Below are 26830 nucleotides of genomic sequence, written 5' to 3'. Positions count from 1 at the left end.
TGCTTAATTTGTTCTAAATTTTCCCCAACTTATTTGACACAGAACTTACAACTATCTCTCAAAACTAGAGTTAGCAAACATACTTTGAGAACTGCTAGTCTGGCTGCATTCTACAGATTGACAGGTTCAGAATCCTAGCGAAAATGTAAAACCACCTTGGTTATAGTGATCCCATAACTCCTGGTGACCGTTAAGAGCTCACAAATCATCCATTTATTAATCCATTTTAGAATCTCATCAAGAGTTGATGTTCTATCTTACAATTTGCAGAATCTACTTTTTGCCTTTTGAGTAACAAGGTATCTGCCCGTCTCTAACCTTTGAGTACCTTAATAATTTCTTTATAATTCTGCAAGGCTTAGTAACAGCAATTTATTAAGTTTACCCATCAAGTTCTTAATGAGAATTTGGGAGTTGGGGGTGAAGGGGTATCTTAAAGCATTTGAGAGAAGAAAATGCAGACAAGCCTCATTACCTTTGGGACCAGCAACTTGAAAGCTGTCAGGGACATATATTGATCCTTTTACATCAGTGGGAGGTGCATAATAGAATTACTTGAGGAATTATTTGAAAATTCATGGCACCACTGGGGTTAAGACCCTAGGTATGCATGCGTATTCTGAAAAGCTCCCCAGGTGATTCTGATAAACATTTCTAGAAAATCCTTGTTTTGGATAATATGTTCCTCACTGTAATCTTTTACAATAAGCACAACGTTACCTGCTATTTGTGATAAAGACAGTGAAGACCTCCAAGCTTTTTCGCTTTTTTTCATTCTGTTTCAGGCCATGGGTCTGTGGTATTTTTCTCTGAGTACACTGCACTCTGATTTCCTGAATAGCAGTTTAGGGCTCTCTACCATTATTCCTCGATCTGGCTTATCAGAATTAAGATGGGAGGTCTATTTCCCCCCCAAGGTACACATTTCTTCCACTTGATCAACCAATACTTCCTCTGTGGTTAAATTTAAGTTTCAAAGAGCAGTTCTCTTAACTTTTTTTCTTCTTCTCGGGAGTAGGGAAACAACAAATGTACCAGAAAGTCTTGCTGGAATATTTTAGGACATTCTTTAGATTACATTTCCTAATAGGGGCCTGGTGTTGGCCTCTGTGAGTTCGGTTGCCTTATTGGTTGCCTTCAACTATCCATTGATAGTCCCCTGGCTAGACAGGCTGTAGTATCCTCCCCCAAATAATCTCTCCCTTCTCCTTTTGTCCTCAGAGCAATCTACTACACAGCCACCTCACTGTCTGTACCTCTTCTAGATATACAGCACTACACTACCTCATCTCTTACAGATTCTGTTTCTTCTAACTAAATTATCCTTTCTGTCACTATATCCCAGTAGCTTTTTTCCACCAACTCTTGATCATATATATTAAAATACATTCTTTATTATTCCTCTTCAGTGAATTTTCTGAGACTTTAAGTATAATTTTTAATCTCTGGGAAATTAAAACTGTTTTTCTTTTTGTATCTTACAGTTTTCAGAGATCATAGTTTTTTAAAGAAAAAAATACAGAATTCATTTTGGTGACTTAAAACAAGATATAATTTAGATAATTCTTTTATCCTTTCAAATAAGACCTCCTACATTTAGCTGACTAATAGTTTAAGCACAGGTTACTATGCTTAACTTATTTAGGTTTATGTGAATCTGAAATAATACCATTAAGTTTTCAGCTGTCTTAGCAACATCAAAGGAAAAGGACTAGTTAAATGCCACCTTTGCTCCTGAACTACCAAGAGCTAAGACACATACAAATTTTATGGCAAGTAATCTAAAACTCTTCTAAAAATGATTAACTGTTATTCTATCCAACAAGAAAACAAATACAACAGACCTATCTAATTAGTTAAGACACCAGATACTCGTCATGCAGTTGCAGCATCTAGTAACAAACCTCTAAGCTTTAATCCTGTTTCACAACTTCTAAGTACTAATAATACATTTTAAAAGGTTGATACCCACTTTAAACTACATATAGAAGTACCAGAGTACACAATTAACAAGTAAATGTGCATAAACACCGAAGAAAGAGTCTCAAGTCTAATTTTGGAGCTCAACCTGGAAGTCTCCAAAGATTTATCTCCACAGCAAAGCCATTAGCATAACTTTTAAAAAATAGAATTTTTCATGTGTCAAAACGTGATTGACTGAATTGGCCCAAGGAACAGGTTATCTTTTTATCTTTTCAAAAATTAAAAGTGCAAAATGTAACCATTAGAAATTGAAACAAAACCAAGCATTTCAGAATAGTTCTTTCAGTACCTTCAAATTCTGACAAAATACAGGACGGTAAAAAAAAATTAAATATGCCATTTTTGCTTACTGCTATCAGATTTTTAAAAACTTCCATTTTTTGGTCCATATTCAGTAAATAATAAAATTAAACTCTTTTCATATCTGAGTTAAGAGCTCTAGGGTATTCCTTAAAAAGAAATAATGTAATCATAAATAAAAATGTTAAGATAGTTCAAAGTAACAAATCCATAATCAATACCACTAATGGTGATGTTCCTTAAGCTTACATTTTAATGTTTCCCTTAATGAGTGTGTCTAAATATAAATATATACGTATTTTTTGGTTGTTGTTAACAGTACCCACAATCCGCCCCAAACACATCCATGGACTTTATTAAATCCAAGTAAGTAGCCTAAAATGTTGGTTGCAATGCCAGAAATGGCCAGATTAAAAATAAAGTAATTGCTGATGAAAAACGGTCTTCCTTTTATTCTCAACTATGTTTTTCATATGTGCTCTTTAAATTATTTAACAAAAAAATGACCTTTAAAATATATAATTTCACGTCTCAAAGTTAATTCGAAAGAACTGTATAACATTTCATTTGAAAGTAACAGTTTCAGCAGATATATGCAAGATTCCTACATGAGTTGTAAATCTGTCATCAAAACCATCACATTTTAGTATTTTTAAAGGGGAATTCAATATAGGAGATTTTTTCTGCATTATGCAACTGATTAAAGACAGCACTTTTACATGTAAAAATAATTTACACTAAAAAACTCAGGTGCAAAAAGTCTGATACTCTGTTTATCAAAATAACAAGAACAAAATGAGCAATGGTAAAATAGCAAAAGTCATTACAAAAAATAGTAAATTCCTATTTAAACTCCTGTGTTCACAGGTTAAAAATGTTTATCAATTAACTATATCACAGATCGTAGATACTTTAAGCTATAATATAGAAAGGTAACATGGGATATTTGAAATTCAAGTTGTACTTACCAAAATAGTTTTAACCTGAGTCTTTGACAGCTTCAGAAATGCACTTGACAATGATGTATGATAAAGGATAGTTGTTATTTAGTAGCATAATTCAAAGTTACTTTTCTTTGATTTGCTCTAAATACTGCTTCTTCTTAAATGTTTGAGTAAAATTATAAATATTTATTACACTTTTGGGGCCAAGTTCTCTAAACACAGGGGAGTGTCTGAATTAAAAGCTGTTACTTCTTCCTGCTATACCAACATATGAGGATGTCTTTCATGTTCAAAATGGCTTTGATTTAATCTTATTTTCACATTTCAAGTTATTTTAAAACAAATGCAAAGGTCAAAAGATTATCATAGATACACACCCACTGAAGAATTTAATACAATCTTACTAAAGAATATCAACTTAATCATCTCCTCCTATAAATATTTTTTTATTTTATTTTTAGAAGTTACAGTTTTAAGTACTATTAACAGAAAATACATAACAAAAGATTCCTAACAAGTGAAAAAAATAATTATAAATGCTGGAAAAATTGGCCTCATTAACATATTTACAGACTTTTACTTAATACATCCTCCGCTGGAAATTAATTATATGACATTTATACAAGCATTAACATTTCCGAATCACTCTGCGTAATGAGCACTTCAGTTCTTTACTGTCTATATCCTTGAAAGTCACTCAGTTTCTGAAGGCAATACTGTCAAGCATCAAAAATGGTCAATCTGAGATGCTACTGACATATTGTTCGGCTCCTTCGCCTAAAGATGTTGCTGTTGAATAAGCGTCCTTACGCCTCTTTTTTTCCTTGCTCTGATCTTCCCGCAACTTGAGAATTATGTTTCGGATTTCTTCTCTTTTTCTTTTCATTCTTGGGGGAGGAAACCAGTTTTCCAAATTCATAGGTAATTCAAAATTGAGAATTGGATTCTGAAAATAAAAACATTAAATGCACCTTAGAAAACTATAATAAAAATTATCTGGGTTTCGATCACAAAAGCATTCCACAGAAGAAATGAAAAAAATCAGTAACATGTCATCAGTACTTACTCATTATCTATTCTATGCAGGCACTGTGCGGGGCACTGGAGATGTAAGACACACAGTTTCTGCCTACAGATCTTCGAGTCTAGATCAGGGGTCAGCAAATTACAGCTAGTGGGCCACATTCTGCCTATTGCCTGTTTTTGTAAATAAAGCCGTATTGGAACACACCCACAGTAACTCATCTACATGCTGCCTGTGGATGCTTTCTTTCATGCCGCAATAGCAGAACCGAGTGTAGAGACCATACGGCCACAGAGCCTAAAATATTTACTACCTGACTACCTGGTGCCTTATGAGAGTGATTGCTAACCCCAGTCGAGACAGACAGATAACTCAACAATTAAAACAATGAATATGACAAGTATTAAGGCAGGAGAAACAGAGAGTCCTATGGGAATACATACCTAAGGGCTTAGCACAATTTCAAGAAGTGATGTTTACGCTAAGACCTGAAGAATGAGTAGGAGTTAGCCAAATGAGGAATGATGGAAGCAACAGGGAAGAGTATTCCAGGTAAGGAAATATGTACCAACGCCTGGAGGCAAGAGACAATATGACACAACACGAGAGGCTGAATGACATCCAGGGGGCTGGTGTGTAGAATGCTGGAGTGAGAATGGTAGAAATGAGGCTAGAAGCTTGGACAGGAGTTGGATGATGCAGGCCACGTGAAGGATTCTGGTCTTTAACTCAAGAGCAACAGGAAGCCATTATAAGATTTAAAGCAGAACAGCAACACAATTAGATTTGGGTTTTGGGAAAAATACAAGGCAAGAGGCCACGTCAGAGGTTGGTGCAGCAGTTTGGAATAGTGATGTTAATGAAATGGACTTAGAAAGTGGTAGCAGGGGTAAATAACTGAACGTAAGTGACACTAAGTGACAGAATTCACAGGGCTTATGGCACCATGGGTGGTGGATGAAGAAGAGGAAGAAGTCAAGATAACTGTAAAGAATATCCAAGAGAGCCCACACATATGGTCACCTTATTTTTGATAAAGGAGGCAAAAATACACAATGGAGAAAAGACAGCCTCTTCAATAAGTGGTGCTGGGAAAACTGGACAGCTACATGTAAAAGAATGAAATTAGAACACTCCCTAACACCATACACAAAAATAAACTCAAAATGGATTAAAGACCTAAATGTAATAAGGCCAGGCACTATAAAACTCTTAGAGGAAAACACAGGCAGAACACTCTATGACATAAATCACAGCAAGATCCTTTTTGACCCACCTCCTAGAGAAAGGGAAATAAAAACACAAATAAACAAATGGGCTTAAAAGCTTTTGCACAGCAAAGGAAACCATAAACAAGACGAAAAGAGCTCAGAAGGGGAGAAAATATTTGCAAATGAAGCAACTGACAAAGGATTAATCTCCAAAATTTACAAGCAGCTCATGCAGCTCAACATCAAAACAACAAACCCAATCCAAAAATGGGCAGAAGACCTAAATAGACATTTCTCCAAAGAAGATACACAGATTGCCAACAAACACATGAAAGGACACGCTCAACATCACTAATCATTAGAGAAATGCAAATCAAAACCACAATGAGGTATCACCTCACACCAGTCAGAATGGCCATCATCAAAAAATCTACAAACAATAAATGCTGGAGAGGATGTGGAGAAAAGGGAACCCTCTGGCACTGTTGGTGGGAATGTAAATTGATACAGCCACTATGGAGAACAGTACGGAGGTTCCTTAAAAAACTAAAAATAGAACTACCATACGACCCAGCAATCTCATTGCTGGGCATATACCCTGAGAAAACCATAATTCAAAAAGAGGCATGTACCACAATGTTCACTGCAGCTCTATTTACAAGAGCCAGGACATGGAAGCAACCTAAGGGTCCATCGACAGATGAATGGATAAAGAAGATGTGGCACATATATACAATGGAATATTTCTCAGCCATAAAAAGAAATGAAATTTAGTTATTTGTAGTGAGGTGGATGGACCTAGCGTCTGTCATATAGAGTGAAGTAAGTCAGAAAAGAGAAAAACAAATACCGCATGCTAACACATATACACGGAGTCTAAAAAAAAAAAAAAAGGTTCTGAAGAACCTAGGGGCAGAACAGGAATAAAGACGTAGATGCAGAGAGTGGACTTGAGGACACGGGGAGGGGGAAGGGTAAGCTGGCACGAAGTGAGAGAGTGGCATGGACATATATACACTACCAAATGTAAAACAGATAGCTGGTGGGAAGCAGCCGCATAGCACAGGGAGAGAAGCTCGGTGCTTTGTGACCACCTAGAGGGGTGGGATAGGGAGGGTGGGAGGGAAATGCAAGAGGGAGGAGATATGGGGATATATATATATATGTATAGCTGATTCACCTTGTTATAAAGCAGAAACTAACACACCATTGTAAAGCAATTATACTCCAATAAAGATGTTTAAAAAAAAAAAAGAATATCCAAGAGAGGTGTGCATGGTATTGTACCTCTGAAGTCAAAGGAAGAGCGTGCTATGTGGAAGGAATAAAACAGTGTCCAATGGTGCTGTGAGGTCAGGAACAATTTCAATGTAAGGGTGAGGGTCAAGCCGGATTATAGAGCTTTGAGAAGCAAATAGGATTCGTGGAAATGAAGGCAATGAATATAAACACTTGTCCAGAAATACATCTGTGAAGGGGAGAAAAGAAGGTAAAAGATATAGCCCAAATCATGGGAGAGGTTTCTTAAGGCAGAAAGAGCCGGTGGAGGGGAACTGACGAGTGATGAGTGATGAGGCCAACAAGCCTTGGATTTGATGGAGTACAGTCTTTTTTATTTTATGCCTTAAAAATTCTCCAATTTAAGAGTTTTTGCTCCTTGGAATAATTTTTGAAACAACAGTTTTCAATCTCTTCAAAGTATTTGCTTATTGTGTTTTTTACACTAACATGAGATCAAACACACCATTTTATTATTTATTAAATCAGATCCAACAAACTGAAACTCACCTCAAAAAAGCTCTCTACATACTGCAATACGTATACACCACAATCACTGAAGTTGTTTTGCTGGGGTACTTTTGGATTAGAGCCTTTCATAACATCTTTGGAAAAACTTCGTTTGCTTCCTTTTCTTACTTCCCATTCCACCTCTAAATACCTGCAATGATGTGTATATAGTAAGAATATATACATACATATAAATATACATAGTTCCTCATTCCCACCAGAATACAAAGTACAGGTAGAGTTTTGAACTTACTCTCTTAGAATTTTTACAACGTTTGACCGAGAAGGGCCTCTGAGTGAGTCCATCAGTAGGATACAAGGTCTGTAGGGTAGAAATGACCAAATATTAATACTTTGTAATATTTAAAAGGCATAAAAAGATGTACGTTAACAATAAAATTTCAAACCTTAAAAATTCGCTTTGTATGACTCAGTAAAACTTGCTTGGGGGGGGGGATAACACCGTAATAATACTTAACTATCCATGGTTATATTAAATACTGAATTATAGAGTAATAATTTAAACATATCTAAATTATGAATATAGTTCACCAAAGTTCCTAAAAATACTTCAAAATTTAGTAGAAAGTCAAAACAATTCTGAAAAATTGAACATCTCCATATTCCAAATTACCAAAAGTGAGACCATGCAAAAGTAGAAGAAAAATAATCCCATTTTTAACTAAAATCTATTTTAGATTAAAAAATCAGGTAATCTTCACATAAAAGAATTAGTTTAGAATCCAGTGTTTTGGGCGAGGTTCCACTTCAGAACACTCAGTATAAATAATACTCAACGTTTAAAATTTTGTTGTTAAACCCAAGTAAGTGAGGAAGTCTAATGTAGTGCAAAGAGTCCTGAAATGATTAAAGATCTAGGTTCTTCCTGGCTAACATTTTATGGGATTTGGAAAAAATCTTTCAACTGCTCTAGGTCTCTATGTTTTCCTTTATAAATGAAGTTTGCTTTTCAAATGCTATTAATGGAGTTTCAGACAAGATTTCCTACAAAAAGTCAGAAGAGATGAAGTCTAGAAATAGGTACTACTTCATCGCCTAAGAAGTCTGCAGACCCTGGCAAGATCTCAGAACATGTACTTCTGAGAACCAAAACAGACTCACTCTCAATTTGGGGTTCCCATTTGTTTTTTTGGTTTTTTTTTTTTTGGTTTTTTTTTGCTGCACCACGGTTTGTGGGATCTTAGTTCCCCAACCAGGGATTGAACCCACGCCCTCAGCAGTGAGAGCGTAGAATCCTAACCACTGGACTGCCAAGGAATTCCCTGGGTTTCCCACCTGGAACATGTCCCTTAGGACCGCCTTAAGTCACTCCACAGCCTTCACACAGTAGCTATGGAACCAGTGTAAACTCCAATTCCCATGTTACTGATGTGAATTTGAATGACATTCTTTGTCCTTTCCTGCTCCAAATCACTATATATCCAAAAGGCGTAGTGGTTTTCTATGCACACGCACAGACATGGAAAATGGGCAAATGGAGAACTGAAATGATTTCCATTCTCCCCAACTCAATCCCTGGACATTGGGCAGGACCTAATTTTCCTCACTGACTCTGAAAGCTTCTGTGATTTTTGCTTAAATACCTGCTTTAATTAAAACAGTATGGTTAATGTTTTATTCTAAGAGGGTACGTGAATAAAAATTATCATGTAGGGTCTTCCCTGGTGGCCCGGTGGTTTAAGAATCCGCCTGCCAATGCAGGGGACATGGGTTCAAGCCCTGGTCTGGGAAGATCCCACATGCCACGGAGCAACTAAGCATGTGCGCCACAACTACTGAGCCCACACGTCTAGAGCCCGTGCTCCGCAACAAGAGAAGCCACTGCAAGGAGAAGCCTGCGAACCGCAACGAAACGTAGCTCCCACTCGCCGCAACTAAAGAAAGCACGCACACAGCAACGAAGACCCAATGCAGCCAAAAATAAGTAAATAAAATAAATTAAAAAAAAAAAGAGTAACAGTTTAAAAAAAAACTATCATGTAGTTTGCAAAATGTATGGTTAATGCTTACTGTTTACAGACAGTAGGCTTTAAATGCCACTGTCCTATTTCAGAATTGCAGTTGTCATCGGCAAGGAATCCATCATCACTGCTGTCATCCTATAAAAGAGAGCCTACTGTTAGTATTGAAAATATACAATCTAAATGACTAATAACGTAACAAAATAGCACTATTGAGGATAAAAATCCTTGTAGCAAATACGTAAAAAATATTTTTTCTATTTAGGTGATCAGACATTAGAAAATGTGGTATGTCACTCCATTCTAACGATGTAACACTACAACACAGGCATCTTAATGAAAGAAACCATCAATCAGAGGTCTAAGAAAACCTGTTACATCTATTTACTCAATCTAAATTTTTAAAGACTAAGTATATCATGACTGATTCTTCTCTAGTCAAACATTATGGCTCTGATTTTAGGTATTTTTACAAAAATTTAATTTGTTGGCTAAAACCACTGTTTTCACAATAGGACATGAATGACTTATATTTATCATCCTTTCACACAAAAACTGTTTTCATATCAGAAACATTTAAAGGGTTTTTGGAAACACTGTTTTACTTGACAAAACCCTTTACCCACTTCACTTGAGAGAAGACAGCTTTATGATAGTGTGTCTTATTCTACCGATTATCTTGAATGTAAAACAAACAAAGCTTTTTTTGTCCTGTGGGAAAGCTTCTGGCAACCTTTTGAATGAAACAGTCAACAGTAGGAATAGTATTAGTAGTAATACACGGTTAGATTAACTAGTTCACGTAACTGCTATGACCAAAAAGGAGCATATGAAGTGCTCATTATAAACCTTGAATGTAATCCAGATATGTGTCTGTATATATTAGAAAGAAAAACTGTATTTCACAGCCACACACTGTAGACCAAGGGACATCACAAAAATGTTTTTTGTTCACAAGAGGATTGAGCAAAAAGGAAAAATGGTGCAGTACAAAGTTATCTTTACTACTAGATAAACTCAAAGTTTGTCTTAACAACTAAGGAAGAGTCAGAGTTAAGGAAATGGAATAAGCTTTTCTCTCAGTAGAAAATGCCTGTTTAACTGAAGTTATAAAATATTTTCGAAAATATACTTTATTCTTGGTGTTAATAAAGCTTATTAGGGCAAACGAGACTCTAAGGAAATATGAGAATCGACCTATGTTAATTTTAACTAAATATGATCTGCTCCTGCCATGATGCATATACAGCAGATTAGATGAAAGAAAAAATTATTAGACAGGTGGCAAAAATAGGGTAATTCTGCTGCGTTCGTGCACCACACACCACATAATCGAAAATGTGAACCCTTGCCTCCTGAGTGTTAAGTAAGACCGAAGGTTAAGCACGGCGCACAAACGCTTTAAAAGAGCTACAGAAAGGGGTGCGGTAGGGGTGGTGGGCGGTCGCTGGGTCACGGCGGGATCCATTTTACATGGAAACTTTCCACGGTGGGTGATATTAGTTTAGTCCTCAATTGCAAACTAAACAAACAAACAAAAACCCCAAAACAAAAAATGAAACAACGTTCATACAACTATCCCGGCAACTTCTGAACTGAAAACCAAATCTGTGTTGTGAGATGAGATCCAAATCCAGAAGGCACGAGTTAACCGTTTGAAGGAATCGCCTATAAAAATCTAAAGAAAAACTTTTAATTATATAAAATACTAGAACTTTTTGCCAAGCGTTAAGTTTCACCTGGTTATCCTGATCTTCTGAGAAGTCGATGAGTTCATCTTCAAGCATTTTACTACCTTCAGCTGATTCATCACTGTAGTTTAGTCTGATTTTGCTTAAGCCATCTGTATCAATAAGAAACATTACATAATTTTTAAAAAGAACACGCACATAACTTATAGTACATGGTGTTAAAATTAATGCTAGTAATTAATTACAAAGTAATTACGAATACAAAATCTGTCTTGGCATGTAAATATCACAAGTATAAAATAAGTTACTTTTAAATAAAAAACTTGGATTATGTCATCTACAGAATTGTTTCTACTACTCAGACCCTAAAATTTATTAAACTTTAAACACTAGGTATCAATTATATTATTAAATATTTATGTATATTTAAATACGTGTGTGTGTGTATATATATATATATATATATATATATATATAAAGATTTTGTGCTAGGTATGCTAGGTATCTTTAATAACAGAAGCTACCATAGTTTGAAAACAACTCAATTGTTCAATAACAGGAATGGTTAGCAAATGTAGAACATAAAATGAAATACTGTGTACACTAGAGAAATTAAAATTGTGAAAATATGGAAAATTATACAAGTTAAAAAAACATGATTAAAACAAAGTAAAACAGGCTTGCTTTTGCACAAATAATTTTAAAAAATACAAAAATGGAAACAATCATGCTAGGATAGTAGTTATGGATGAGTTCCTCAACTCTATATTTTTCCTTCATGTTTGGTTATATTCATAGACTTTTCAACAAAATAAAATGACACAAGCCAACATAGGTGCTGGTAGTATGAAAATAAATGACTCGTAGAAATATCTGAAATGAATTCTTTTAAAGGTCTGTTTCAAGAACCTAAATCCTTAAAAATCAATGATTTCCTTAAAGAAACAGAAGATTTACCAGAAAATAATGAAAACTGAGCAGGAACTCTGATGCCAAATATACAAATATTGTTTATTATAGAGCATACCTTTTCCAAGTTTTTAAAAGCATGACTTCAAGGTATTTTAAACAGGATTTAACTTATTTTGGTACAAGTTATTAAAAGGGCAAAAGAATACTAATATAAGCAAGATAGGATGGGAAAACAGCAAGATAAAAGTGCTCCTGAAAAAATACATTTAACATACATAAAAGTCTAAATGTTGTGATCAAAAACATACTATTTGAAATAATAAAGCATGCAAAGAATAACCTTTTCAATTTATCTCTTTCAAAAATCTGTACTTTTATGCTTTCTTGAAGCAAAAATACCTATATTTAAATAAAATTTGTCCAAATCCTCAGGCAATTAAGAGCTAGTCACTACAATCAAGTTATTTTTGCAGCGAAGTACTCCTGTCTATACCTATCTATTACACAGAAATTGTGTCATGTAAACATGAACCTTATACAAATGAAATACGTGTGCACTGCAAAAAAGGAGAAAAGTAATTTAAATAGTGTAGTTAATTTCTTCCACTCTTTCGTTCAGCAAACAAATGCCCTCATATAAACTGAGAGGCAATAACTCAATCAGCTGCTCCCCCAGTCAGCCCCAGTTCCTGAGCTTTTCTCACATAGTGAGATCACCTCTTGAAGATGCCAAACCAAGCGTGATTCTAGAGTTTAAAAATACACATTTTTCATGTACCGTACAGAGCAAGACAACTATTTCAAACGGTGCCCAACTGAAAAAACACCAAATCAAAGTAGTGATAACAGACATTATTCTCCTACAGTTGACCTTAAAAACCTAATCCCCGTGGCAAGATACAACTCCACTTATTTACTGCAGCATGTCAACCGACATCAGTCAACACTTGTGACTGTACGTGTCCAACGGTTAAAATTATGTTAAATGCTTTATTTAAGTCCTGTCAACGATACTCCCAGACCAAATAGAAATAGATCACTAAGATATTAATCATAATCACAAAAATTTTTACAAGCTCTCCTTATCCTCATTTCTGATACGTCATCATTTTATCTAGGATAGACGGCTTAGCCATCCTCTCCAAGGAAGTGAAGGCTCCTCTGGAGAGCACTCTCATTCAACGTACTTTTGGGTGAGTGATGCCTTGGGAACATCTGATGAAAGATATGAGAGCTCGTTCCTGAAAAATACAGACCCATTCTAGAGAACCATTTTTCAAACTGTGGGACACTATGGTCATTGGACTAAGATAAGCATTAAAAAAGAATAGAAAAATACCAGTGTATCACACACAATAAAGGTAAATTAATTTCCTTTAAGGAAGATATAGTCGATACAGTTACACACATACTAAAAACAAAACAAAACAAATGCACAAACTATAATTTTTAAAAGAAGAATAAACAGATATTATAAAAGGGCAAACTACATAAAACAGATATTCTTTACTTTGGTCTCCATTAGGATTTATGGGTGTATTTACTCAAATTTAACTGGTTACTTCTCAACTAGAACATTAACTTGTAGAGAGAGCCACCAGGAATTTCTGGGGTTTGTGGATATGAAGGAAGTCCTAAGGCTTTGTCCCATTGCTCTAAGACATGCACTTTAATTTGTTTTTTTAACTTGAATTCACATTAAACTGCATGAAATTATTGATCAAAAAGGAACTTAAAAAATGTTCTGTGGAGATGTAATTCACATACCATACAATTCACCCATTTAAAGTGTACATGTAAGTGGTTTTTGGTATATTTACAAATACTATGTGCAACCATCCCTGGAGTCAACTTTAAAACATTTTCAAAATGTTTTAAATCTCAAAAAAACCCACAAAAAACAAACAAACAAAAAACCTCTGTACACTTTAGCTATCACTCCCTTCTCCCCATATTCCTGTCCCATACCCCCAACCAGCCCTAAGCAGCCATTAACCCACTCTACAGATTTTCCTGGGAGATTTCATACAAATGGAATCACATAATATGAGGTCTTCTATGACTACTTTAACTTAGCATGCTTTCAAGTTTCATCTGTGTTGTAGCATGTATCACTCCTTCATTTCTTTTTATGGCCTAATAATATTCCATTGAACGGATGTATCACGTTTTGATTATCCATTTGTCAGCTGATGAACATCTGGATTGTGGCTACCATTTGGCTATTATGAATAATGCTGCTATAAATGTTCATGCCCAAGTTTTTGTGCGGACATATGTATTTATTTCTCTTGGGTAATTATCTAGGTGTGGAACTGCTGGATCACATGATAACTCTATGTTTAATGTTTTGAGGAACTGTCACACTGTCTCCCAAAGCAAGCTGTACCATTTTACATTCCCACTAACGATATATGAAGGTCTCAATTTCTGCACATCCTCACCAACACCCGTTAGTATCTGACTTTCTGATTCTAGCCGTGCTGTCGTGGCTATGAAGAGGCATCTCTTTGTGGTTTTGACTTACATTTCCTTCTTGACTAATGATGTCCAGCATCTTCTCGTGTACTAATTGGCAGGACTTTGTTGTTTTCTTATTTTATTTTTATTTTTAATGGGGTATAATTGATTTATAATGTTGTGTTAGTTTCAGGTTTACAGCAAAGTGAATCTGTTACATAAATACATATATCCACTCTTTATTAGATTCTTTTCCCATATAGGCCATCACAGAGTATTGTGTAGAGTTCCCTGTGCTGTACAGTAGGTCCTTATTAGTTATCTATTTTATATATAGTAGTGTGTATGTGTCAATCCCAATTTATCCCACCTCCAGGACTTTGTTTTAAAGGCAATGAGAAACAGTGCACACTGCCTTGAAGGCTTAATCTTCAGAGTGCCCACCTACACAATGCTTTCTGTTTAGCAAAATGGTAATTAATCTCTAACATGGCTATTCACTGCCTCTTTTTTTTTTTTTTCTATTCAAGTATTAAAATACTAAAACTGAAAAAAATTACAGTCAGAACTTGGTGATTACCTACTTCGCCTAATCTTCATTCCATTTCCTGCCTGCTGAAACAGACTGGAAAGTCAGCTAGAAAAGGAAGCACAGTTGACCCTTGAACAACACAGGTTTAAACTGCACTGGCCCACCCACACATGGATTTTTTTTCAATAAATACGTGGTACAGTACTACACAATCTGAGGTTGGTTGAATCCAGGGATGCGAAATCTGTGGATGTGAAACTGTGGTATGACACGAATGGCTGACTATAAAGTTAGAGGTGGATTTTTGTTTGTCAGAGGGTCAGCAACCCTAAACCCCATGTTGTTCAAGGGTCAACTGTATTTATCTGCTTGGCTTTTGATATACTTTTTTGCTTTATCTGCTAAATTTCCCCCTTCTGCCGCTTATCTTATACCCCCTAAAGGGCACAAAGACCAACATTCATATGGCTAATGTCAGCTTTATGCAGCTGAGTATGTCAAACAAAAAATATTTTTGTAAGAGTGCAGCAACACCTTTCTGACTTCCTAAAATAATACAGGCTGGTAGAAGTACAGAGTATGCTGAGCATTCACAACTTTTGACAGAGTATGTTGAGCATTCACAACTTTTTCTTGAACTTTTGAGTTCAACTTTTGAAAGTTGAACTCAACTTTCTTACTGAGTTCACATAATTTCTTCTATGCCTTATACTGAGTTTTTTCCTCCCAAGAAAATGTATTAGATCTACTCATAGTTTAGTAAGTTTGCTATCCTATATACATAGCATATTATGGGTTTATGAAGTAGACTTTGGGGTTGAAGTGGAAATTATGCAGTTGACTTGATATATAATTTAAGTATTTGAAGAGAAACCTTAGAATTTCTATAACAAGTGCTAGAAATACGGACCTGATTCAAGGAATAAAACAATTTATTAGAAGTGAAGGGAAATAAAAAAGCAGAGGTTGGACCAGTGCCCTTTCTCCCACTGAAAATCATGAAGGAGAGTGAGGAACAGAAACTAACCTTTAATTTGAATGTCAACAACTATTTGGAGGAGAAAGCTTTAATTTCTGCCTCTTGCCCCTTGATCTCAATTGCCCATCTGTAAACTGAGAAGATGGAACTAATCTGCCTTACAGATCTAAAACTGTGCAACTACTGTTTATGCTGAAGAATTTCCTACTGAATAAAAATAAGCCCAAGTTCCTATACACGGAAAATGTAGACCTTGTACTATAATTTTAAAACGTCATTCTCTGCAAGGGTGAGGGGAGGAGACTCACTACAAAGGGGGCAGAAGGGAATTTTTTTGAGTAATGGAGAGGTCCTAAATCTTGACTGTTGTAGTGGCTACATGGCTATACGTTTACCAAAGCTCACTGAGCTACACTTGTGAGTGAACGTTACTGTGAGTAAATTATACCTCAATAAACCTGACTTAAAAAAAAAAAGTGTGCCCTGAAATCTTAATCCTATTTCTAAAAATTCCAACTTATTCTAATTCTTTGATTTTTTAAAACATTTAGAAACATACCTGTATGGTGCATAGAACTTAAATATTCATTCTGTAGGCCATTCTCACTTTTAGTCCTATCAACAACTTTCTGGCATGCAGATTCTCCTTTATTCGATTCTTCATTTTCACTTGCAGTATGATTTATTTTTTTCAGACTACATTTCACACTGCTAATGTTTCTCCGATAACGAGGGTCACTTTCTTCCTGTTCATTATTTGAATCAATTACAGCTACACAATGCTTTCTGTTTAGCATCTTCTTAATTACAGGCTTGGCAGCAGAGTTTTGTGAACAACTGTCCATTTCACTGGCTGAAGGAGAAGAAATACAACTGTCCTCTACAGTTGAACATTTTTGCGTGACTGTATTTTCATGGTAATGAGGATTAGGTTCATACTTTGGTTTTTCCAAACCAGGGAAACAAACAACAGCCAAAAACCAGTGTGCACTGTAAAAAACAAATGAAACTACTGAATATATTATTAGAAAAATTTATTATATTTGGCAATAAATATTAAAATCTTTTTTCTAAAGGTTTTATAAACAAATTAAGAATGCCCAATTTTTTCAATTCTTAAATTAATCCACTTGTTTATAGGATCATTGATTCATTAACAGAATACAATGTCTATTCAAAAATCACATAATTTTTGTAATAACATAATTTTTGTCAGAATTACATAGCCTGCATTCACTTTTGCAAACAATCCTTTGAACATTTTCTTGCTTTTGGAATGAAAAATTCATTGTTTTCCAGGCAATTTAACAAAATGTAAATTACATCACTGCAATTCATCATTCCCATTTACCTTTCCTTTGCCCTATTTATGCCAAGGAAAAATACTATCTAGCCTCAAGATTAAAATGTCTTCAGAAGTCTAATTAGACTTTACAATTTTGAACATTTTCTAAATATTGTAAGTAATAGCTTTTAAAAAATTTTATGTCTGTGTTTTTCTTATTAATGAGGTAGCAACTTCTTAATGTTGAAAACATTAAATAATTCTTGTCTCATGCTATACTAAAATAAAATACACTAAATTGAAATAATACATCTAATCATCATCACAGAATTCCAAGTATTAGTAGAATTCCAGCTATCAAGTGGGTACTCATGATAGAGCTGAATTCAGGTAACACAGTTCCCAGTAGTAGGATATAAGCCATGAGTAAGATGCTGTACAGCTAAAAGTGGCTAATGTTCATTAATCTAATTAATTTTATTAAGGGTTTGCAGTTTGCTAGGCACAGTGTTATGTGCTGAGATACAATGAACAGGCTATAGATGTCAGATAATTTATTAGCTGAGCTCAATATACGTCATAGAGTAGGGTGTTCAGTAGATATTCGCTGAATGAAAAATGAATGTTGACATAGACAAAAGTTATTCCATATTCTGTTTCTGTAAAATATTAAATTCCCCCAAGGTACTACTAAGAAACAGCACTGTCTGTCTCTTCATCAGACAGTATGAGTAGAAAAGGTCACAGATGCTGGATTCATTCTCAGCACTGAAAAGGCCAGATGGAGGAATGCCTCTCTCCTCTTCTTAATTATTAACCTTCAGGATCCCAAGGACTTAGGTCAGGCGAGGCTAGGAGAAGAACAGCACACCATCTTCCTCACTTCATCAATTCTAAGACACAGTTGATTGTAAGTCACATCTCAACTTCATAAAGGTTATAATGTGAAAATATGTGTTTTGAAAATTGATTAAATATGGTAATAATACAGTGACTCTCAACCTATAGCTGAAACCTACGTCTATCACAGTTTTAAACATTTTTCAGCTATGACAATATGGATAAGCCATAGTTTTTCTGTTGCCTCACCTAAAAACTTGGAAAAAAATCTGCCTTCACCTAGCTGAAAAGAGAAAGCTGAATCAGATACATCTGAGGTCACTTTCAACCTCTAAGAGCCAGGGTTTTGCTTTTATGATCCCTTTTAATATCAGCTACCTTGACCTTAAGCCATCAGTGGGAGAAGAGGCTAAAACAGGCAATCTCGCTTATCTTAAGATGAATTAGATCCAAACATCTAATTTCTACTCCTTGTCAATTACTACAATTTTTAACAAATAGCTTATAAACTTTTAGCTTAAAGAAATTACCGCCACAAAGAAAATTAAAAATAAAATAGATGACAAATACATAACAGCCTAACTAATCTAATTAGCTTTATCTCTTAAAAAAAAACCCCTCATGATCTGGAAGCTATTCTTTCACCTACAAACAGCACAGTTCTCTTGGTGAACACTTTACTAATTCTGTACCTTTGTTCATCCTCTACCTTTCACCAAGACGACTTAAAGCACTGAACGTAGCTTCCATCCAACATCAGATGCTGTGACTAAGAGGAATATGCCTCTATTGCTAAATTGTGTGTACCTAAAATTATACTTTTATTTTAAATTTTTAAAATTAATTTCTGACAAATGGCTTCCTATGTATATCCTCCCTTTGGCCTAGTGGGCAGCTCACTTGCTACTTTATATGACAAATTAATGTCAAGAAACTTTACTTTGAGGAAAATGAAGAAATTAAAGATTAGTTTTAAACTTAGCTTTAAATTTTTTTATGATACTATGTTTGACTCAAATAGATATCTTTGAAGAAGGTGGGCTTTATAGCTATAACCAATGTTTTAACCTAGCCTACCCATCTTTGACCAGGCTAATTAGAGAGCACAGGTTTTATGATTAAAGCATGATTATAAATAAATAGGATTTGATTATACTATAGAGTGAATTTGTTTTTTATAGTGGGGAAAAAAGAGCACATTCAGAAGATAGCTTGGCACAAACAGGCTTATTAGAAATAAACGATCTTACAGAATACCATCCTCAGATAAGGTTACTCTGCAACCATGATAAAATGAGACAAAGTAAGGCCATTTCATAATTTGTCTCAGCAGAGACAAATATAAGAACACAATGCAACCCCTCAAAATACCAAATATTCTTTTTTTGGTAAATGAGCGAATGCAACTTCTTTATCCAAACAAACCACTGCTTCCTTAGACCTTCCACCAAACCAAAGCCCAAATTCTTTTACTGCCTCTTTCAAACACACTTTTACTGAGAGGATCCATAGTTGCCCACGTTGTGTGTTCTCCCTTGAGGCAAGTACTAAACCCAAGTTGCCCAATTACAGGGGTATTCCTGGAGGTCTTTGGCTGGAGGACACAGGAAAATTAAAAAATGAAATACAAAAACTCTCAAGTTTAAATTGTATAATAAGACTATCCTATACATCTATGCCTCTCTAGTCACTGGGGGAGAAAAACACAAAATGTTTACCACCGCCATTTACTTAGGAAATAGCTTTAAGTAGTAAACATGGTTTTCAGTGAGCAAATGACATAAATCCAGCCACCTTTTCTTCTTTTTGATTAAGAGCCAAAGTGTATCTTAAACTAAAGATTCAAATTCTTCTATGTGACCTAATCACCGTTCTGTACAAAGCAGTCTTTTCTATATAGGATGTTTGCTAGACCACAAGCACCATTTTTAAAAGATGACATTATTCTACATGGATGAATAAAAATGAAATTAGAAAGATCTCTTATCTAGTGTCTGTAAAATTCAGTATCTTACATGATTCACTGGAAAAGTATATTAATTTCCATAAAATAAAGAACATAAGTGTCAATATATACAACAAATTTCAGAAAGAAGTTAAAAAATGGATGAATTATTCACCTCAAAAACACATCTGCTAAAAACTGCCATTACATTAACATAAAGGAAATTCTTACTCACGCTTCATTAAGGGGTACAAAAATAAAATCCTTTTCAAAAATATCTACATGCCGGGTCCATGTTTTCACTCTTCCATGTCGCTTCTGCTGTATTCTGTAAGACAAGAGAGAAACTATCAAGCTTTTGAAGTGTTTCTAATGTTTCCACCTCTATGCAGCAATTTATACATTACAAAGATTGAGATGTTAATAGATCAGTTGTATGATTTAACAAGTTGTGAGAAGAAAGCAGAACATCTGAGATGGAGCTGGGAAGATGGGAAACTGCCCGTCCCTGAATCTGGAAGAAAGAGATTATTTAATTCCTACTACTACTTACTAGGGTGGATCAGAGCTACTATTTTTATTGTTGCAGAACTGGTTTTAGCAACGATACCGAGAAGCGTATCAGACCATGACCTGTAAGAACTGAGGAGAAGAGAGCAGGAAAAGTGAGCACTATGTCACAGCTGGTGAACAGGACAGACCACCAGCACGGGTCGAAACCAACCACTGCCATCAACTCTAAGATGCAAAGTGAGGGATCACTGAAATAGTAGAAAATATTATTAATATTATGCACAGCAGCCATCAATTCAAGACATTTAACAGCACTTATGACAAAAAATGTACCAACTCTTTGTGTGTATCTTGCGACCAATTGCCAGCAAGTATTAGAGCTGGATGCAATCACTATATGGAGAAACATTATAAATAACTCAGGCCTCCTATGTAGAATGTTGTTTCCTTAACTTGTCTGAAAAGAATTAGCCAAAGAACTTATTAAAATTACAGATTCACAGGTTCCTCTGTTAGATATTATGGATGGAACATCTAGGGTAAAACAGAGCCATCGGTATTTAATAAGTATTCAAGTAATTTTTCTTTTTTAAACTATCAGATATATTTGGGAAATATTGATGTAGATATTAGACCTAAAACCTTTATGAATTCCAGGTATTCTTGGAGTTTTAGAATATTATAAATTATATTAATTTTGCTAATTGAGAATGGAAGTAAAAAATGTTGCTTTAATACAAATAAGCGATTTTTTCTAAGTTAAACTTAAGTGACTTACTACATCTGTTAAATATTTTCAAAAAGCTTGACTTACGATAGATTAGTTGTTTCAGGAAGATTTCTCCTCTCTCTCTGATTAAGGCGTTTATAGAAAAAAGAACTGAACACATGAATTCGGTCAGCTTCTTCTTTCTTCAGTTTTTCAAGCACCAAATATCTATTTTATAAAAAGTAATTCCAAGTAGAATGAATTTAACAGTTTATACTAAAAACAGTCACAGAGTGATCAAATATCTATTTAGCCACCATCAATCTCTACTCCTTTAAACTGAAAGAAGTCATAAACAAAATTTATTTCATATTCCAGACAATGATTACTCTCAGATTATTTGTAGGTAATAAAAAGTGGTTTGAGAGTAAAACTAGGATTTGAAAGATCTAATCTTCTAAAACAAGGGCACATTTATGAACATTGATAGAAACATTATTTATCATACCCAAAAACCCATTATTTATCATACCCAGAAATGACAGAAATGCTCATCAACCGATGAATGGAAAATGTGATGTATCCATACAATGGAATATTATTTGGCAATAAAAAGAAATGAAGGACTTCCCTGGTGGCGCAGTGGTTAAGAATCTGCCTGCCAATGCAGGGGACATGGGTTCGAGCCCTGGTCCGGGAAGATCCCACATGCTGCGGAGCAACTAAGCCCATGCGCCACAACTACTGAGCCTTTGCTCTAGAGCCCGCGAGCTACAACTACTGAGCCCACATGCCGCAACTACTGAAGCCCGTGCACCTAGAGCTCGTGCTCCGCAACAAGAGAAGCCACTGCAACGAGAAGCCCGTGCACCGCAACGAGGAGTAGCCCCCGCTCGCCGCAACTAGAGAAAGCCCACGCGCGGCAACGAAGACCCAATGCAGCAAAAAATATAAAAATAAATATTTTTAAAAATGGAGTTCTGATACATGCTGTAACATAGAAGAACCGTGAAAACGTTACGCTAAGTGAAAGAAGCTAGTCACAGAAGTCCACATATTGTATGATTCCATGTATATGAAATGTTCAGAATCTGCAAATCCACAGAGATAGCAAGGAGACTGGTGGTGGCTTAGAGCTGGGGTGGGGTGGGGAAATGGGGAGCCGCTCCTAATGGGTATTGAGGTTCTGTGGGGGGATGAAAATGTTCTAATATCGATTATGGTGATGGTTGCACAACTGTCTGAACACACTAAAAACCACTGAATTATACACTTTAAATGCGTGAATTGTATGGTATGTGCTCTGTATGTCAATGAAGCTGCTATTTTTATGTTTTATGTTTATTTTGTTTTAAACAGTTAATAAACCATGATGACTAGCCATAAACTGCTTTTTATAAAAACAGAAAAGAAACAGAAAGAATCTGTACAGTGGTGAGGTTATAACAATGACTCTTTAAAGTGATCTCACATCAGTTCTAATTTTTCCCTGCCTTAGTTGTTTTCTTCTGTAGGTATATATCAAGACAAATAGAAATGGTTCTTTATATTACAAAGAGAAATTATGATATATTAAATTTAATTATTTATGCTCCAAACTCCCTCAAAGGAACTATGCAAATTCAAGCTTATGACCATATTCATCTTATTAAAATGAGGACAGTATGAAAGCCTTGTGAAACCTTACACAGAAACAGCAAGTACCCAGAAGGCACATCTTTGAGACCTGTCACTTCTGTCATAATATTTGATAATTCTAAAGCTCAAGTTCTGATGAAAAGGACATAACTTACAGATTGCTTGCTTTAGGGCAACTCAGTGTGCCCCGACAAAAGATATAAGACAGTGAATCACCTCATGACACAGTTTAAATCAATCGCTGAATTCTACATCTATATTCGAAACAGAGCATGTAGTGAACTGGACTTGAATTTAGGGACTACACCATAATGAGTGAACCATGCTGCTTTTACCATTACAAACTACAATGGCTACTTTGTAAACTGAATTGCATAAAAAAAGGGATAGTTCAACTTAAAAAGGAAAGTTATTGGTGATTTAAGAAAATGGACTCTACTTCATACATAAACAAATCCATGCTTTATTTTTGTAAATGGAAGAAATAAATTTATTTGCAGATGAAAGGATTTTCATACAGAAAACTTAAAAAGATCTACAGACATACTAGAAATAAAAGAGTTTTAGCAAGATGTCTGGCTATACGGGCAAAATATATTTCTCGTTGAAATACTCAAAAATGTTAAGTATCAGTTGTCTCCAAATTGCATAAATTTCGCGGAGGGTTCCTCAAGCTGGCGCCGCTGACATTTTAAGCCAGATAATGCTCTGCTGTGGGGGGTGTCCTGTGCAGCGTAGGGTGCTCGGCGTTACCTCTGGCCTCTACCCACAGATGCTATCAACACGCATCCCTTCCTTTTGTGAGGACCAAAATGCCCGAAGTGCCCCCCAGTTCAGAATCACTGATTCAGTGCAATTACAATCAAAATCTCAAAAGGACTTTAAAAATGGAATCTGATGGGCTGATTCCAAAGTTTATCTGAAAGAATCAAAAGGTCAAGCATATCCAAAACATTTGTGAAGAAGAATATGGTGGAGGGTTTGCCTTTCTATTACAGATAACAAGAATAAAGTAACACTAATCATGGCAGTGTGGTACTGATGCAGGGATAGGTGCACGGCCAACGGAACAAACTATAGAACCCCCAAAACAGACCTGTGCAACTATGTTATCTTAGTGTAACAAATCCTAGAGGAATTAAGGACTTAAAAGTGAAAAAACAAAACTTCAAAAAGCCTTTTAATTTAAAATAACTAGTTTTGTCTTTCTAATCTAATATACATCCATAAGCATTTCTGTGACTATATATAGTTCTGGGTTTTTATATGTACATGTATTAGAATTATTAATTTTAATTAGAACAACTAAGTCTCTTATTTTAGAATTAAAGGGAAAATCCAAGTTTATTACAAAAAACCTTTTGGGAATTTCTTTCATTTTGGTATTTCTTTCCATTTCTTTCATTTGTTTTTTTCTTTCAGTGTATAAATCATTTAAATATTGAATGTCATGGTGAAGCTGTCCACCTGCTATTTTATAAAGCAGACAATCTAACAATTCAATCATGACATTTAATTACAGGATGAAGTTAAAAGATGATTTTAAGGTTTTGAAAATAATTTTTATTAAAATTATTGTTTTCCCCTGCATTTTATTAACATTCTCTAGATGCAATGCCCTGCTACTTTTTATAATTCTGGCAAACTGTTTAAAGGTTTGTTTCTAACTTGTAGAGTTAGAAATGGAAAAGAATGAGCAGCTCTGGTAGCAACTGAATTACTTATTTTTAATAGTGAAGTTTTAAAAAGTTTCCTCTTTTCGGGACTTCCCTGGTGGTCCAGTGGTAAAGAATCTGCCTTACAATGCAGGGGACACGGGTTCGATCCCCGGTCAGGGAACTAAGATCTCACATGCCGCAGGGCAACTAAGCCTGTGCGCCACAACTACTGAGCTTGTGCACCTCAACTAGAGAGCCCGTGTGCCGCAAACTACAGAGCCCACGTGCTCTGGAGCCTGCACGTCACAACTAGAGAGAGAAAACCCACAAGCCACAACTGGAGAGAAACCCGTGAGCCGCAACGAAAAGCCTCCATGCTGCAACAAAAGATCCTGCATGCCTCAACTAAGACCCGACGCAACCAAAAATAAATAAAATAAATAAATAATAAATAAATCTTTAAAAAGAAGTTTCCTCTTTTTAATTCACTTCTAAGAATGTCATGAGATGAATATAAACAAAGATTTTTTAAAAATCATGGATTTTGTTAGATTCTTTATCTTATTTGGAACAGTGATTTGCATCAGAAAGGCAGAACTTGTAGATAATGTAAGTTTACTGTATAAAATTTGCTCTAAAGTTTAACTATATGATGTCAAGGGGCCTCCTGAAAATATATAAAGAATTTCAAAAGAATAAAAAAAGACTATAAAATTTCTATTGTAATGTAAAAAATATAGATTTAAGTATGAAAGAGAATAAACTAAAATGTAAACAAAATATAGGAGTTCAATTTATTTTTTAGATCCAACTATGTGCTTTCAAAAACAAAAAAACATTTTAAACATAAAGACTTAAACAGGTTAAAAGGGTGAAGAAACATACATCATGCAAACACAAACCAAAAGAAAGGTGGAGTAGCTATATTAATTTTGAACAAAGTAGGATTAAAAACAAGGAGATTATCAAGAATAAACAGGAACATTATGTAATGATAAGGGGGCTGATTCTCCAAGAAGACATAAACATGTATGCACCTAACAACAGAGCTTCAAAATACATAAGGAGAAATAGACAAATCAATAACTGTAGTTGGAGATCAACGACTTTCTCAATAATTACAGAACAAGTAGGTAGAACATCAGTAAGGACAAAGACCATTTGAATAGCACTAGCACAGCATGACCTAGCTGACATTCACAGAACAACACTTTATCCAATAACAGCAGCACTGTTCTACACAATCACTTAAGATTTTTCAGTAGCTTGGTTTGTTGAGGTAGTATACATTAGGATTAAGAGAACACATCTTTTTTTTTTTTTTAATTAATTAATTTTTGGCTGCATTGGGTCTTCGTTGCTGCACGCAGGCTTTCTCTAGTTACGGTGCGAGGGCTTCTCGTTGTGGTGGCTTCTCTTGTTGTGGAGCACAGGCTCTAGGCACATGGGCTTCAGTAGTTGTGGCACGCAGGCTCAGTAGTTGTGGCTCGCGGGCTCTAGAGCGCAGGCTCAGTAGTTGTGGCGCATGCGCTTAGTTGCTCCATGCCATGTGGGATCTTCCCGGACCAGGGCTTGAACCCGTGTCCCCTGCATTGGCAGGCGGATTCTTAACCACTGCGCCACCAGGGGAGTCCCTCCAGCAGCTTTTAACAACCAGTTTTAAAAAAAAAATATTGTCTTCTGATATACATTTGAATAAACTAGAAAATACTGGAGAGCACTAAACACACTGATAGTTAAGCTCTGTTTTGTTTCATACCCACATCCATTTTACATCACAAAGCAGTAAACACATACAAATTCATACATGTATAAACACATGACACATACATGTATTCATGTATATGTATATGTTATGTGTATTCTGGGTCATGACGTAAGCCCTTCTAGGAAAGCGTCTTAATTCCTCATATTTCCCAACCCCCAGAGAGAATGAAGCTTTCTTTTTCTGCTATGTTTGTACCATGTTAATGCTTCTGCCAATACTTTAATCCCACATTTGTGTTCCCTATAAAATCATAAACTTTTAACACAGTACCTGCCACAAAGTTGGCACTTGAACATTTATTGAAGGAAACGAGTGAAATCATACTTTTGTCCTTGCTCAACAAATTATTACCTAACCTAGGGGAGTAACAATTTTAGACGCTTTAAACACTACAACACTGATAACATAATAAGCTATCATTTATGATCACTTTGCATGTGCCAGGTATTTTTCCTAGCACTTGAAATGTATATCTTATTTAATTCTCATGATCGTTTTAGGTATTATTATTCCCATTTTTAAAATGAAGAAACATTCACAGAGACATTAAATAACTTTCCAGATGTCATACAATAAGTGGCAGTGATGGAATTCAAAATCCAAACAATTTTGACTCTAGAAAATACATGTATACATTATAAAATGTTAAAAATTTGCTAAAAGGCTAG

General features: G+C 35.2%; 1 protein-coding gene across 5 annotated transcripts in view; it reads right to left on the bottom strand.

The window, feature by feature from the left end:
- Positions 1-3645: 3645 nt before the first annotated feature.
- SENP6 (SUMO specific peptidase 6) overlaps positions 3646-26830 on the bottom strand; it is a 105788-nt gene continuing 82603 nt past the window's right edge. For 3 of the 5 annotated variants that reach the window (XM_061207343.1, XM_061207340.1, XM_061207342.1), the window contains 8 exons: positions 21204-21326; positions 20112-20204; positions 16366-16796; positions 10972-11075; positions 9282-9370; positions 7504-7572; positions 7251-7401; positions 3647-4173 (listed from right to left, as the gene is read on the bottom strand). In XM_061207343.1, the coding sequence (XP_061063326.1) occupies positions 3964-4173; positions 7251-7401; positions 7504-7572; positions 9282-9370; positions 10972-11075; positions 16366-16796; positions 20112-20204; positions 21204-21326 (1270 nt within the window). In that variant the 3' untranslated portion in view covers positions 3647-3963. Of the gene's footprint in view, positions 4174-7250; positions 7402-7503; positions 7573-9281; positions 9371-10971; positions 11076-16365; positions 16797-20111; positions 20205-21203; positions 21327-26830 lie in introns of all 5 variants that reach the window. The other 2 variants (XM_061207344.1, XM_061207341.1) reach the window with 2 other exon arrangements.

This window comes from Eubalaena glacialis, chromosome 12 (genome assembly GCF_028564815.1).
Source record: "Eubalaena glacialis isolate mEubGla1 chromosome 12, mEubGla1.1.hap2.+ XY, whole genome shotgun sequence".
NCBI classification, from domain to species: domain Eukaryota; kingdom Metazoa; phylum Chordata; class Mammalia; order Artiodactyla; family Balaenidae; genus Eubalaena; species Eubalaena glacialis.
Note: the sequence above shows the minus strand (reverse complement) of the source record. Positions and strands in the feature narration are given on the sequence as shown.